A 16,319-nucleotide genomic window follows, 5' to 3' on the forward strand; every position below is an offset into this window, starting at 1 on the left:
CTATTTCAAAATTGCATGAGAAAAATCAGTCTTATATAACTATGTAAGTTCTCATTATTACATATAAAACAATTATTTACTTAACATTACATATAGGACCAGTATTTCCTAGGGCTTAAGGGACACATAATTCTCCGGTATTTTCAATGTTGGATGCACATTACAATCACCAGGGAAAGTTTTAAAAAGTACCACTAATTATTCCTCAGTTCATTCCAGGGGTAGGGCCAAAGCATAGATATTATTTACCAGATCATCAGGCACCATTAATGTGCAGTTAAAGTAAGAACTATTTCCACACTGTAAAACAACATCCTCACTCTGTGTGCCAGTGGGGAAGTGGGTAGGTGGTTGGCGAGGAAGAGGGTAGAAGGCAGACAAAATTAGCCTAAAAGAAATTAGAGAATAATTAGTTTGAAAATAGTTCTGACAATTAAGTATAATGGGATTTGCAAGAGGGCAGACACTGAGGAAAGCAGATTTATTAGATGCTATCAGGATTAGCAACAGGCAAATTTTTATTCTTTCAGTGTCTGGATTCTTTGAGTACCTACATCTTCAAAGATGAACATAACACAGTACCTATTCTTAAGGAGCCATCTTATAAAGTAGACTGAGAAGTAAACAGCCAATTTTAATACAACATGAAAATCAAAACCAGACCAAGGAAAAAGGAAGGCCTGGGAGAACCTTCTCAAAATCTAGTTTAGAGGAGGAAGAAAATAGCTTAAAAGAAAAAACAGTGGCTATGCTTGAAGGCTATTCCAGGCAAGAAGAGTGTATAAGGATAAGGAGATATTAAGAAGAAAATAGAGGTGTTTGACATCACTAATAATCAGAGAAATGAAAATCAAAACCACAATGAGGTATCATCTCACATCTGTTAAAATGGCCCTTATCAAAAAGACAAGAAATAACAAGTGTTGGAAAGGGAACGCTTATGCACTGTTGGTGAGAATGTAAATTGGTGTAGCCACTATGGAAAACAGTATGGAGGTTCCTCAAAAATTTAAAACTAGAACTATCATATGATCCAGCAAGCCCACTTCTGGATATATATCCAAAGGAAATGAAAACAAAATCTTGAAAAGATCTGCATTTCCCTGTTTACTTCAGCATTATTTACAATAGCCAAGATATGGAAATAACCTAAGTGTCTGCCAACAGACCAATGGGTAGAGAAGATGTGGTGTATATGTACAATGGAATATTATTCAGCCATGAGATAGAAGGAATTCCCTCCATTTGCAACTACATGAATGGAGCTTGAGGGCATTATGCTAAGTAAAATAAGTCATATAGAGAAAGACAAATACTGTACAGTATCACTTACATGTAGAATCTAAAAAAGCTGAACTCAGAAACAGAGAATAGAATACTGGTTGCTACATGTGTACCTGTGATGGATGGTAATTAGTCTTTGGGAAGTGAACATAATGTAGTATACACAGAAATCAAAATATAATGATGGATACCTGAAATTTATATAATGTTATAAACAAGTGTTACCTCAATAGAAAAAAAAATTTTTAAGGAATAATAGTTGCTAGAAGCAAGGGGATGGGGGAAATGGAGAGGTGTTGATCAAAGGGTACAGACTTTCAGTTAAAAGACAAATAAGTTCTGGGAACCTAATGTACAGCATGGTGATTATAGTTAATAATATTGTATTATATACTAGAAAGTTGCTAAGAGAGTAGATCTTGAATGTTCTCACTACACGAAAGAAATGGTAATTATATAACATGATGGAGGTGTTAGCTAACACTATAGTGGTAATCATTTTGCAATATATAAATATACCAAATCAACATATTGTACACCTTAAACTGACACAATGTTATATGTCATTCTATCTCAATAAAGCTGGGAAAAAGGTGCACATAGAAGCGATCTGTTAGCAATGTGTTGGTGTGAACAAGTGGAGATGAGACTAAAAAGGGAGACAAGAGTAGATCATGAGGGCCTACATCTTTGCTAAACTTAAAAATTTATAATAATTTTTAGTCAGAAGTTTTAGAATGTTTTATAAGATGGAAATTATGGAGGAGTTGTTAACTGGGGCTTTAAAAAAGAATTCAGGGAATTCGTCAACTTCAGTTGAAAAAAATCACATCATTATTTGCACCAATCTCCAACTGAAATTTAGCACTTCTATCATATAAAAGTAGGAAACATAACAGACGTTTTAATATTACTTTAGAGTTGTTGCACGTATCTCAAAATAGCATTAACACTCATAATTAGTTTGAAATTATGGTGCTTATGAGATGTGTTACTAGGTCTTATTATTTAATGTTAATAAAGGAGTTACATGTTTTCATATTACAAATTGTTATTTTTATATTTTGATAGTTGTAGTCCAATATATTTACATTTTGATAACTTTTTTCAATATTTTACTTTGTAATCCTACATATTCACTTAATGCATGTAAGGACCATAAACTCTTCACCAGCCTGACAAATGGATCCGTGACACACACAAAAGTTGAGAACCTCTATACCAAACCATATTTGTTGCTGATTTGTAGAGGGAATGATAACATAGAAAAGATAGAAGATAATCAACCCTTAAGAAAAGTCAACAGGCTAGGATGCGGAGCATGTCCAGAAGGAGTGGCATTTCATAAAAGAAGGAGCAGCTCCTCTACCCAAGGAGAGAGGTAGAAAAAGTCCCACAGAAGCAATAGACTTGGTGGTGGGAGAGTGAGGATCAACCTGTTTAATGGCTTCTATTTTCTGATGAAGCTAAAAATTAAAGTTATTCATCTTCCCTGAAGATATCATCAGGTCTAATCAATCATGACATAACCCTGTTGACTGTAGGCTCCATGGGAAGCAATGACTACCCCAGCCTCCTAGTCAAAAATCACTACTTGGATTCATATCCCCATACAACTCTGTACAGCACTCAATCTGACTCCATCCTTTGGAAGTTCTCAAATCATCTGGCACACCTGGTCTGGCATTAACAAAATTCCCTGTAACTTCCACCTATTTTTCCAGTGTCCTTTTACCTTCTTGCTCTAATAAAATCCAGCTTGTCCCTTGAGACTACTGTTTCTCTACTGGCCATCTCTAATAATGGTGGCTTTTTTACTTTGAACTCATATGTGAGGAAAATGTTTAAATTAATCCTTCTTGTCTCTTCCTGATCAATGTTGCCTCTCTCCAAACTTGTCTACCCAATAAAAACTTAAAACAAAATAGCAAAAATAAAACCCCAGCTACTTTGAAAGCTCATCTGACCACAACCATACCACTTGCTATCCCTCCTTCTTGTAGTCATCTACCATCATCCTCTGCCGTGCCCTCCTCATTAACTGAAATTTTTTTTTCACCTACATTGTTGCCTTTCTCTTCACAAAGATGATTCATGAGCCATCACCCTGGCCAAATGATGTCCTATCCTCTGCTCTTTCATTGGTCTGGTCCTTCAAATCTATCTCAGCCACACACTCTGATGTTACTTCTCTAGCTCTCCACATTCCAATATGGGAGCCACTAGCTGCAACTAGTTATTGAGCCTTGAAATATAGGAGGCATTTTATTTAGGAGTCTTCTCAAATATCACATCCCAGAAAATCTTTTCCTGACCATCCTGTTTAACACAGCAACCCATTTACTCTCATCTCCCTATCTGCTTTATTTTACTTCATAGCATTTATCACCATCTGGTATTATTTTATGTTTTGTCTGTGTTTTCCAACTTTTTACAACGTACATGTCCTGCTTCTGAAATAATAATTGGGTTATTAAAATTACAAACAAATAAGTAAAATTAAAAATAAATAAAAGTGAAATTGCAGTTGCTAAAATAGTGAGGTACTGGGCATGGATAAACAAATGAATGAAGGGAAGACTGTTGAGGAATCTGTGGATCAAACAGACCAATGGAAGAAGGTTTAGAGGGTATGTGTATCACCAGGAACTCAAATATCATTGGAGGGAGTGGGACTTGGCATAGCCACTTTCCACTTTGGAAAACTATTTGGCATTACCTTGTACAGGTGAACATTAACAGCAATTAACCTATAAACCGCAATTCTACTCCAGACTATATGCCCTGCACATGTGTATTGGGAGATGATTACTAGAATGATCATAGAAACACAGATGAAGCAAAATACCGGATACCACCCAAATGTCCTTTGACAGGTAACGGATAAATAAATTGTGCTATATTCATCTGATGGAACATGTTACATACAAGCCAAAGAGAATAATAAGAGTTTATATAGAGCTTATACATGTGTGTCAAGCATAGTTCTTGGTTCCTTACTTGCATTAACTTATTGTTATTCTCAGAAAGGACTAATAGTTTCCATTGTACAACTGAGGAAACAGAGGCATAAAGAGGTTAAGGAATTTGCCCAATGTTATAAATTTAGAGGCAAGATTTGAACCTAGAAATCTAATTTGTGTTCCTAATTCACTATTCTACCTCGACAACCAATGAACTATGCTCTAAGTAACATAATTGAATCTAAGAAATAATACTGAATAAAACCAAACAAAAAGCAGTTCCAGAAGACTGCAATATACTATTGCATATCATTTTTACATAGCTCAAAACAAGTAACACGAAAAAATATACTGTACAGGGAAACATCCATTATGATAAGATAATTTAAAAAATAAAAACAAAAAATGGATAAACATAAAATCCAGGGTCATTGCTTCTAGGCAGCAGGAGGCCTGAGGAGGGAAAGGCAGAGGAGATAAGGGTAGCTGTACCTACTATGGGACAGGTGATATTTTCATTCTTGAGTTGGCTGGTGGGTTCACAGATGTTAATTTCATTATTATGCTTTCTAACATATTTACGTTATATTCATTTTTTTAATTCTTTTAAAGATTGGCACCTGGGCTCACAACTGTTGCCAATCTTTTTTTTTTGTTCCAAAGATTGGCACCTGGGCTAACAACTGTTGCCAGTCTTTTTTTTTTTTTTCTGCTTTATCTCCCCAAACCACCCCCGTACACAGTTGTATATCTTAGTTGCACGTCCTTCTAGTTGTGGGATGTGGGATGCCACCTCAACGTGCCCTGACGAGCGGTGCCGTGTCCGCGCCCAGGATCCGAACTCTGGGCCGCCGCAGCAGAGCACTCGAACTTAACCACTAGGCCACGGAGCCGGCCCCTACATTATATTCTTTTGTGTAGAACCTAGAAGTAAGTAGAAAGTGAGAAAGTAGTGAAAATGAGCTTTGGCTACTCTTTCAAGGCCCCTGATCCCAAAGGAAGAAGGAAGTATGTTCTATCACCAGGTAGATACAGATTTAAGGGAGTATTTTTTTTTTTTTTTTTATGAGCGGTCCTGGATCCTGCTTATAGAATGATGAACTAGGTTTAGCGGTTTGACCTGAAGCAGTTTTGCCTGCAGAGGTTATCTGGCAATGTCTGGAGACTTTTTGATTGTCATGATTTGGGGGAGAGTTCTACTAGCATCTATTGGATGGAAGCTAGGGATACAGCTAAACATGCTACAGTGCACAGGACACTCCCTTTCCCAACTTAGACTAATGCAAAATGTCAGTAGTACCGAGATTGAGAAACTCAGAGTTAGACAACGCAAAGCAGAAGAGATTCAAAATATAATGACAGGTAAATAATCGAAGGAGCAAGGGCCAGAAAAGACAGGAGGAGAGCTTGGTCCGGGAGCAGACACATCACGTCTTCAGAGCCTGGACGGCACTGAGGCACTGGCTCTCATTCTTAAGTCCACTCCTTTAAACAGAATGTCTATGAAGCAGACCTCACTCTAACTCTGCTGTTACTGAAAACAAACACAAAAGGCTTGTTTGGAGTTTTATTGCTAATCATTCTGTGGAAAGAGTCTAGAAAAGTACAAAATAACAAATGCAGGTGAGGTGAAGTCACCTCAGAGCTAATGAAGCTTAAGCTTTGGGACCCCTTGCTGGCACTCAGCCCTTTTGCAGTCCTGGGGGGGACCTTAGCAATTTTTAAATTTATGTTTGAAATAATTGTATTTTCTGAGGAGGTCCACCAAACTGTAGACACTTCAGGCCACACAAAATGAAGATTTACCCTAGAATGTAGCAAAGTTATTCAATGTAATAATTTGTATCGCTACTTTCCTTGACATCCTTGCTAGCTGGCACCAGGAAGCTTCAATGGCCACATACTATTCTGTTTTGCTCCCCAAGATGCAGTTCATAAGACATCATCACTTTCCAGGTCTCTTACTCTTACATAGTCTTCACAGGTCACTTCCTCCATAAAAGCAAGTCTTTCCAGCATTAAAGGCTTGAGGGTACAATTAGGCAAAAACTGTAAAGGAGAATAAGTGATTCAATTTCCCCTACTCTAAAGAGGAATCACATTAGAGAGGGAAGCTGCTATCTCTTGGTCTTAGTTCCACATAGGAAACGGCTCAGGAAAATTATGAGACTGTATAATAAAAGTCATCTAGAAAGCTTGTTATAAATGTGAATTCCAGAGACCCATTCTATGAGAGTTACATGATTCTGATCAAAGGACAACAATTTAAGAACTACTTCCTTAATGTGAAGATTCTTAACCTTTTGGGTGTCAGATCCTTTGGAGGATCTTTTCATATTCACATAGTTATAACTTTAATATGGGATTGTATTAGTTTGCTATGGCTTCCATAACAATGTACCACAGACTGGAGGCTTAAACAACAGAAATTTCACAGTTCTGGATGCTGGAAGTCTAAGATCAAGGTGTCGGCAAGGTTGGTTTCTTCTGAGGCCTCTCTCCTTGGCTTTCAGATGGCTGCCTTCTCACTCTGTTCTCACAGGGTATTTCCTCTGTGGGCACACATCCCTGATGTCTCTTTGTGTGTCCAAATTTCCTGTTTTTATAAGGACATCAGTCAGTTTGGATTAAGGTTCATTCTAATGGCTTTATTTTTACCTTAATCACCTCTTTAAAGAACCCATCCCCAAATAGAGTCACATTCTGAGGTACTGGGGGTTAGGGCTTCAGCATATGAATAAGGCGGACAAAATTCAGCCCATAACAGAGATTGTTCTATGGCTCCTCCATACTTATGATCCCTAGCTTAGATATTCCTTCACAGAAAAGTGGAGTATGTAGATGATCTAACTGAGACAAAAAGAAGAAAGCCATGAGGTGAATGCCACAGTTAGTGGGAAAAGACTATCTGAGGGAGAGAAAAACCCATTGAATTTGACTGGAAAGAGGAGGTCATTGATGGTGTTAGAGATGTGCGTGTGTGTATGGGGGAGGGTATGTGTATGTGTAATATAAATGTATATTCATAGTTTATATATAAATACACATACAATTTTAAAATATATATTGTAAATATACATGTAGAGACAAAGAGAGATCATCTCTTTTGAGAACTACAGAGAAAATAAAAGTTGATAGAAAAAAGGAAAGAGAGTGAAACACAATATGTGCTTCCACTCCATCCTGTAACTACTAAAATGTTAGTAAAAGGACATAATCCAAACAGGACTAATAGAACTTGAGTGGAGAGGCCAAAGAAATATCAGCAACATTTGGGAAGTTCTACGACGTGTGGACAAGTGTTGACTGGCTTTCCGTACTAGAAAAGCTGAAATCTAAATGCCTGCAAGGTGAAGGGACCTAATAAACAAGCTGATTCATGAAAACGAACTTCAGAAATTCTGAGGAATTGGAAGTCTAGAGTCCCACTGAGAATGGGAAAAGTGGTGGGTGTGGATGAAACCAGAAGAAACAGTTCCAAGTCTGTATAAAAAATAGGAAGGCCAGACAACTGAGAAAAAAAATCTGACTTACAGGAGTCCCAGAAAGAGAGTCGGGAGGAAAATGGAAAGAAGGAAAAACATCAAAGAAATAATGAACATTTTCCAGAGCTGAAGGCCACAGAGTCCTCTGTAGAAGGTCCATTGTGTTCCAGCACAGTGGATGAAAAAATCTAAGAGAAATTTGAGGAAATTTTAAAACACAGAGCTGCATGGATCAGAATTAGAGGGATGAAGTGGCAGGAAACAGGTTATATACAAAACTTTGAGATTAGAATGGCATCAGACTTAGCAGTGTATTGGAAGTCTGAAAACAATGGAGCAATATCCTCAAAACTCTGAAGAAAGTGATTTTCATTGTAGAATTTTACATCCATCTATCAATTACGTGTGAAGTTTGAATAATATTATTTTCAAACATAAAAAACTCAAAATTTTACTTTGGATCCTTCTTCAAGAATCTAGTAGAAGGTGTGTTTCAGTAAAATGTCATATTAAATTCAAAAAGAAGGCTATACAAGTAGGAGATCAAGGGGATGCTCCAGGACGACGGTTGAGACAAGAGAACCAAGATGGATATCTCTAATTTAAAAACCAAAAACTTGGACCTGATGGAAACCACTGCAGTTCACTACATTGAGAGGAGTACAAAGACTCTAGTAGAGAGTTTGGTGAAAAATTAGTGAGAGTAATATAAAAATATAAGCAAATGGAAAAAAGGGATAATATTTAATCTGAGGGGGAAAGAAGTGCGATATATTTTCCTAATTATAATAACGTATTTAAATAATATGTAAATAGCTACTACTACGTAAATAGTTATTACTTAACTGAAAGTTATGGTGTAGCTACATTGGGAAGATGAGGGGGCAGATGACTGGGTGTTGCCGGTGCAGTAGTGCACAGATATTTTAGCTATCGTATTGCAAATAAAGAAAGCTAAAATCTTCATCTTCCTAAACAGAAAGTCAACAAATATTGTCTAAAATCAATGATACCAAGAAATAACAGTGCACATATAGAAATATGTACACATATAGAAATAAATAGAAATATGGAGGTAAGAACCAGAAGAAATAACAGAGCAGTTTTAAATAATTTCCTCTAGGAATTAGGAACTGGCAGGGACGAAAGGATGCTACCTTTCATCATAAATTATTTAAAAATGACTTTAAAAAATATGGATAGTGATCATTTTAACAAACATAGAAATAAATTATTAAATTATAAGAAAATATGTAATACATTTATGCAAAAAAATTAATAGTATAAATATTTCTGCATCTTTTATATAAGGTTGACATGGGTCTGAAAAAAGTTTAGCCCAATTCAGTTCTGTATAAGCATAGACTACAAGAACTACTTTTCTTCTTATTAAGTTAAACTTTCCTTGAAAATATTGGGCATTTGCCTATTTTAATATACTTTAATCCTCCAGGTTTAAGCAGCATCCATCTGAATTAGTGATATTACCAATAGAACTACATGAGTTCACTATATCAAGATCACACATCCATATTTCTTCAGGCTGGGATTTTGGAGTAATAAAGCCTAAGGGGACTACTACAAATCAGCATGTTCCAAATCCAGGTCTCAGGATAGCAGATGTGGTGACAAGGGCCATCATGCAAGAGTAACGGCAAATGCTCCAATCTGAAGTCTTCTGGGAAAACAGAGATCACTGGTGTGCTGAAAAAGTTCATTCTTGATAATTGATAAGCTTTTGTCAAAATGATTTCATGTTTAATGAATATTTTATTTCTATCAATAATATTATCACTCAGAATGTTAAAGTGGCCAAGAAAATGAAAAAACTAATCCAAGTAACACCCGTACAAGAAGATATCTCCGTCACCCCTTTTCTTTCCCTCCTGAAATATAGTTTGATGTTTCCATACCTCTCTATAGCCATTGTTGATTTGTTCCAAGCTGAGGGAATATATAAGATCCTTGCCTCCCACGAAGAGTCTCTCTTGATATTCATCCAGCAGCATTGTATGCAGATCAAGAAATCCAAAAGGGCTGTGAAAGATTGATGTTCTGTTTAGATCCAAAAGCTCTGAAATGTAAAAGGAAATGTATGCTAAACACAAGAGAAAATACAGTACTTTTATAACACTTTTCTCATGGCTTTATTTTCATACTTTTGGAACTGTGTAGTTAACATTCATTTCATCATAAATATAAAGACTTTAAAATTTCTTACTCAAGATTAAAACTATACAATGCACTAACAATACTGTATTGTGTATTTGAAAGTTGCTAAGAGAATAGATCTTAAAAGTTCTCAGTACAACAGAAAGATTCTAACTGTGAGGTGATGGATGTTAACTAAACTTATTGTGGTAACCATTTCTATATATATATTTATATACATATTGAATCAATATGTTGTATACCTTAAACTTATACAATGTTATATATCAACTATATCTCAATAAAACTGGAAAAATTTAAAAAAATTTGTTCAACATGTAGAAAGAGTGCAACTGGGAATACATTTTAATATGCACAAATTAAAATCTTTTATAAGTTTATGAATATAAAAACTTCGAGTCAACTTAACATGTAGGGGAAATATCCTATGTTTTTAAATATAGAAGGAATATTCCTTCACAATCTTTAATGTAAAGTGCTATGTGGAAAAGTCATTTTATTATGACTTTTATATTTACTTCTCTTATGTGTAACAAAAATCTCAAATGCATAATAAATATTCTCAAAACGTGTCCACTTGATTCCAGATGAACACCAACTCAGAAAAAATTAAATTGTCCAAGTCTGGAAACTATCAGGGTTGTTAATACAGTTAATACAGTGAGGTAACACATGGTAGCATTCAGTACATTGGGCATGACTGATAATACTGGTGGGGATCTACATTTTATCATTGTGATTTTGGCTAGGGTTTATGCATTCATCCCTATGTCCAAAATTACAAATTATTTGTTTCAGCTATATATACATTTAATTTTAGAAAGTCAGAATCTGGCAAACCTCTCATGTGTGTGCATTTATCTGTTTTCTTGCTTAAAGTATTTAATCGTATATGTAGTTCAGCACTTAAGGTTAGTATATAATATATGACAGCCTTTGATGACGAGAGAGTATATTGGCCCAAAGGCTAGAGCCTGCATGCTGAAGAATTCCTGGAGAAGCTCCTTGGAAAATATTGACAAGTTAGAAGATAACTTCATCTTCCAAAGGTCAATGCCTAATGCATCTGACAGAAAATGTGGAATATTGGTGAGCAGAACACTGAAACACAGAGAGCAATAGGAAATATGACAAATCTAGAGCATTGTGCCCAGTCTTACCTCATCTGTTTCTGAGAAAAGAGAGATGAAATGTCTTTTCCCCACTATTAAGAATGTATTCACTGCCTATATCTATACTCTGAAATTGTTGATGTCCAAAATTGTGTAGAGTAGGGTTAACTTTAAATCTTTAGTTTTAAATAAGCAATACTGCTAAAATCAAAGCATCTCTTCTAAAGAACTTGCGATATTGAGTCATTTGACTATTGACCTAAATAAAGAAACTGAGAACAAGTTTTGATGAAGGGATGGAGAGAATAATAAGGTGCTTTATTTGGAGAGGAAGAAAATAGTAATTTGAGAGATTAGGGGTTCTTGAATCCTGAGAGACAAATTTGTCAAAGTAGAATCACACAGTTTCCCTTCCTTACTAGTCATTCACAAACAGCAAGAGCTGCATATTTTAGGGATCCAATACCATAACAAAAATATAGATCAAAGCTATCCACTACTGTCATACCTTGTCATTATATATAATCATTTATGGTTTTATATCAGAGTTGCTAAGTGGACTCTTTGGCAGAAGAGGTTCCCCAGTTATTAGGATAGATTGCTACAAACCCCAAGTTTTATGCACAGTGAAATCATTATCTGAAAGGAGGCAACTGATCAAAGAATGGTTACATATTAGCTAGAATTAGCAGGTCTCTAAATTACAGTTACCAGACACACTAAGATGCAGAACTTAGGAGACTAAGTTTGCCGGAAAATAAGAGAAAATCATGAAAAGAGTCAAACTTGAGGGCCCTACCCTAATGTGTTGCCACAGTGGAGCAGTCTATGCCAATATCAAAAAAGTCTGAATTAGAATAAATGGCAGGCCAACCATTAAAGGAGGCACTCCATGAATGAATTCCATCTCTCTATGGCCAAGCCTATCCCGTGAGATCACAAAGATGCACCCATGTTCCTGCAGAGACATAGTTTGGAAAATGCAAAGGGAAAAAACTGCAGTGTGCATTCAACTAATGCAAATTCGTTAAACGTTCGCTTCTTATAGCTTTTACATTTATCTTTTTTCACCACAACAGTAAACAACCATAGCATAACAGTTTAAATTACCATTGTCCTTTATTTTACTGATGGAGAAACTCAAGAGCCCAAAGACTAAATGACCATCCTACAAATATACAATATTACAACAAAAATCGCTCAAATACTGAAAAAACATGAGAATTAAAGTACAACAGATGTGTATATCATAAGAGAAAGTCCTGTAGACTGAGAATCTGGAGAGCCAGGTTCTAGTCTTGGCTTTGCCATGAACCTTGAACAACCACCTTAGCTCTTTAGATTGTTTTCCTCATGTGTTAATCACCCTTCCACCTTCAAAATTCTGAATTCTCTGACTAAATTGCATCTCTAAAATGGAGGTGACAACACATTGTAAAAAAATAAACCCAACATACAGATGTTTTACAGAGCTTTTCAAAGTATAGTGCTAAACCTATATTTTTAGAAGCTTAACAAGTAGTGGGAATGGTCCATAAACAAGTCTAAATACCACGCCCCATATTTAAGCTTGCCTAAAGATTAGTTAAAAATTCATTTCTGACTTCTCATATATTTAAATTATTATAGAGTCAGAGAATACTTTTTTTTAAGTTATAAGGAATTTTGGAGCTTATTTATTTTGACTCATTCTTATTGCCTCAGAGGAAATTGCTGCCAAGATATGTTTGGATACATAAAATGGAATATTGTATGCATGCCTTAGGCAATACGTCATGAAATCTCATTTCATTTATGAAGAAACTTCCTTGAATAATTTCTAAAGTAATTTTTTAAACTTATAAGACCCAGCAAATAGACTGTAGTTTTCTTTAAACATTTTCACAATATGAAAGAAGCGTATCGAATGCTTCTGCAACTCTCTGCTTTGACCCTCACTGTACAACAGAATAGTGCCAACAAATGATTCCTGGGAAGTTCAGGCTTGTCAGTAGATGTATTATTTCAGAATCATGGTACTAATCAAAATATATCCATGCAACAGTTTATATTTTTCTTGTCCATTTGCACAGGCATAAATTCTGATTGTGATCTTTAATTTTCTCTATGACCAAAACTATCCTTCCTGTCTGTGATTCTCCAACATCCTTGACTTTAAGTCAAGAAAAGTTAAAAGTATCCATCATGGGTAAATATTTGTGCTGTAGACATATCTGGAATAATGGTCACAGCAGAATTCTTTAATAGAAACTTTTTATTTATTTTTTATTTTATTTTATTTATTATTTTCTTTAATAGAATTATTTTATTTTATTTATTATTTTCTTTAATAGAAACTTTAATAGAAACTTTTTTTTAAAAGGTTGTGTATATTTATGCTTCAACTTAACTCCGGTTCTCTTTTATTTAACTTGCCTCTTCCCAAAAATGATCTGAGATGACTTATACAAATATAGTCAACTGAACAAACAAATATATTGCTAGAAGTGTTCAGATGAAGGCAAAAAAAAAAAAAAAAAAAAACAAAGAAAATAAGATAAGGCTGGAATAAATTTTATTTACTGAAAGTCATTCTCTAATATCCTATATATTGTTAGAGTGAATACCAACATTGACTCCAGGCTTCCTAAAATTCAAAGTAAAAGTCACAACAAAACAAGAGAAAAACTATATCAGTTACTTAAGAGCACTGCCTGGTGTAATAGTTAATTTTACGTGTCAACTTGGCTGGATCATGGGATGCCCTGATATTTAGATAAAGATGATTTCTTGGTGTATCTGTGAGGGTGTTTCTGGATGAGATCAGCATTTGAACTGGTGGACTCACTAAAGCAGATTGCCCTCTCTGATGTGGGTGGGCCTCGTCCAATATGTTGAGGGTCTGAGTAGAACAAAAGGTAGCAGAAGGAAAAGTTCACTCCTTTTTTCTGCCTGACTGATTGAGCTGGAACATCAGTCTTCTCCTGTCCTGAGACTGAGACTTACATCATCAGCTACCTGGTTCTTAGGCCTTTGGATTCACAGTGAACTACACCACCAGGTTTCCTGACTCTCCAGGATGCAGACAGCACATTGTGGGACTTCTCAGCCTCTGTACAGCATAAACCAATTCCTCATTATATATATTTATCTCCTATTGGTTCTATAGATTCCGTTTCTCTGGAGAACTCTGACTTATACACGTGGTATTAAGGGCTAATAAGAATGCTGAAAAATACTATGATGGATACCCAACATCACTAAAAAATAAGGTATTAAGTGCCATACCTCTGCTTATAATTACATCTGTCAATACAAGCCAACCGAATTTATATCAAAGTGACTACCAGAAGTGACTTTGTGGCCATGGGTGGCTATGTTAGTCAGGACATTAATGATTGCAATGAACAGATGTTAACTAAATCAGGGTAATGCAAATCCAAGGACAGAAAACCAGGTATCATGGTAATTAAAAAAACCAACAGAAGCACAAGGTAATTTATCTCTTAGAAGATGGTGGATCTTTGCTTCTTGCTTCTCTTAACACCACTGCTTCACTGTACTGATTCTAAAGGTTTTATTCGTTAGTTTGTTGATGGCCAAATATGTCTGCATTAGCCCCCAATTGTATGACCTTTCAATTCTCACTCCACCACTGTATGACAATAGTTTTTGCATTTTTCAATTCAAATCCTCAAGGAAAAGAATGTAATTGCCTTAGTCAAGGTTCACAATTCATAGATTGCTGGCTTCCTCTAGATTGGATGCTTTGGGATCAATTATCCATCCATAATTAAATGTGGAAGCCATGTGGTAGTGTGGTCCCTATAAGTATGGGGGGTCAGACCTGTTACCATGAAGCATATGTATCAATCCCAAAGGCAAACCTATCCAGTCTGTCTTTATTCATGGATAAATTTATAGTAACATAGATTTATTACAATCTGTATTTCCACTAGATTGAATAAGTTGACCTACTGTATATAGATGTTCAATATAATCTTATTACGTGTTGAAGAACATCTGCCAAAAATGAAAATTTGGGTTTTTCACTAGTTGATCTTGAGCCATCTTTTGTAATAACTGAATTATTAAAGTCACTCATACAACTGGAGAATAAACCTTAGTGACTGCACGGAGAATATTTCCACTTCTTTTCTCCTTTGGAATGAGGAAACATTCACCTCTCTGATCCATATGAAATTTCTAGGAATTGAAGTATGCCTTATTTCTAAGAAGAGTATTGTAAACATAAAAGCAATTAATAAGATAAAAACAGGAAAGTTTGGTAAATCATGGAATTCCAAAGTTTAACAAAGTAGAAACATAATTATTTAAAAAAACCTGACAAATGTACTTATTTACAGCATAGATATGGAAAAAAGTTATTGTTCTTTCAATATGTTGGAAAAAATATTTTAAAGAAAAAAGAAAAATTATCACCTCTGTTCTGTAAATAAACGTGTCATAAAGAAGAAGACAAAAACTAATTCACATAAAAAGAACAACGTCATTAGATGTACAAAGAGATGGATGTGAAAATATCATTTTAAATGGTATTTTTAAAAATTACAATAACCAGTGAAAATGAGGTTCCGGATATTGCTATTAGGACTCTTCTAGAGGCTAGACAATATAGAAATGTGACATTTCCATATTATTAAATTTTTTTCCAGTGAACATGTATTACTTATTAAAAACAAAATTATCTTATAAATAAAAGGGGGAGGAGGAGGGAAATGGCCTTATAGTTTCATGCAACCAAATTTCCTCATATATCTTGATATTGTTCTTCCCAGTCCTGACTCTCAAAATGGTAATAACATTTAATTAGTATTTATTGAGTAGTTATGTATCACATATTGTCTAACAGCTTTGGCATTTATTATCTAATTTAATCATGTGGCACTTCCATGAAGTAAGACCTACAACTATCCCATTTTCTAGATGCAGAAAGAGAGGTTTTAAGAGATTCCGTGCACAGTTAAGGTTATTTGGTCAGGATTGGTGCCAAAATTTGAACAAGAGAAGTTGACTGGAAAGCCTTGCTATTACCAATGTACATGAGACAGGGTGTCTATCACCACTATGAACTCACACAGCTTGGCCATCCCCAGTTCTGGTCCTCAGAGTCAAAGAGCCAAAAGATTGTTTGACTTATTAAAAACTTGTTCCTTATTAACAGTGACTCCATAACCTATTATATATAAAACTCCTTACAGAAGCAACTGAGAAAAGTCCAGTCTGTTAAGGAATTATGTGTCTGAAATTGAATGCATTTTTGCAGAGCCTGATATAACTAAGATAAAATGGAAAGTTTCCCA

At 35.3% G+C, this 16,319-nt stretch overlaps 1 protein-coding gene across 2 annotated transcripts in view; it reads right to left on the bottom strand.

Moving 5' to 3' along the window:
• The window catches only part of SEMA3E (semaphorin 3E), a 254,468-nt gene that overhangs the window by 98,963 nt on the left and 139,186 nt on the right, over positions 1 to 16,319 (bottom strand). For both annotated transcript variants that reach the window (XM_001491062.7, XM_070264478.1), the window contains exon 2: positions 9,646 to 9,806. In XM_001491062.7, the coding sequence (XP_001491112.4) occupies positions 9,646 to 9,806 (161 nt within the window). The remainder of the gene's footprint in view (positions 1 to 9,645; positions 9,807 to 16,319) is intronic.

The sequence above is a fragment of the Equus caballus genome, chromosome 4 (assembly GCF_041296265.1).
Source record: "Equus caballus isolate H_3958 breed thoroughbred chromosome 4, TB-T2T, whole genome shotgun sequence".
Taxonomy (NCBI): Eukaryota; Metazoa; Chordata; class Mammalia; order Perissodactyla; family Equidae; genus Equus; species Equus caballus.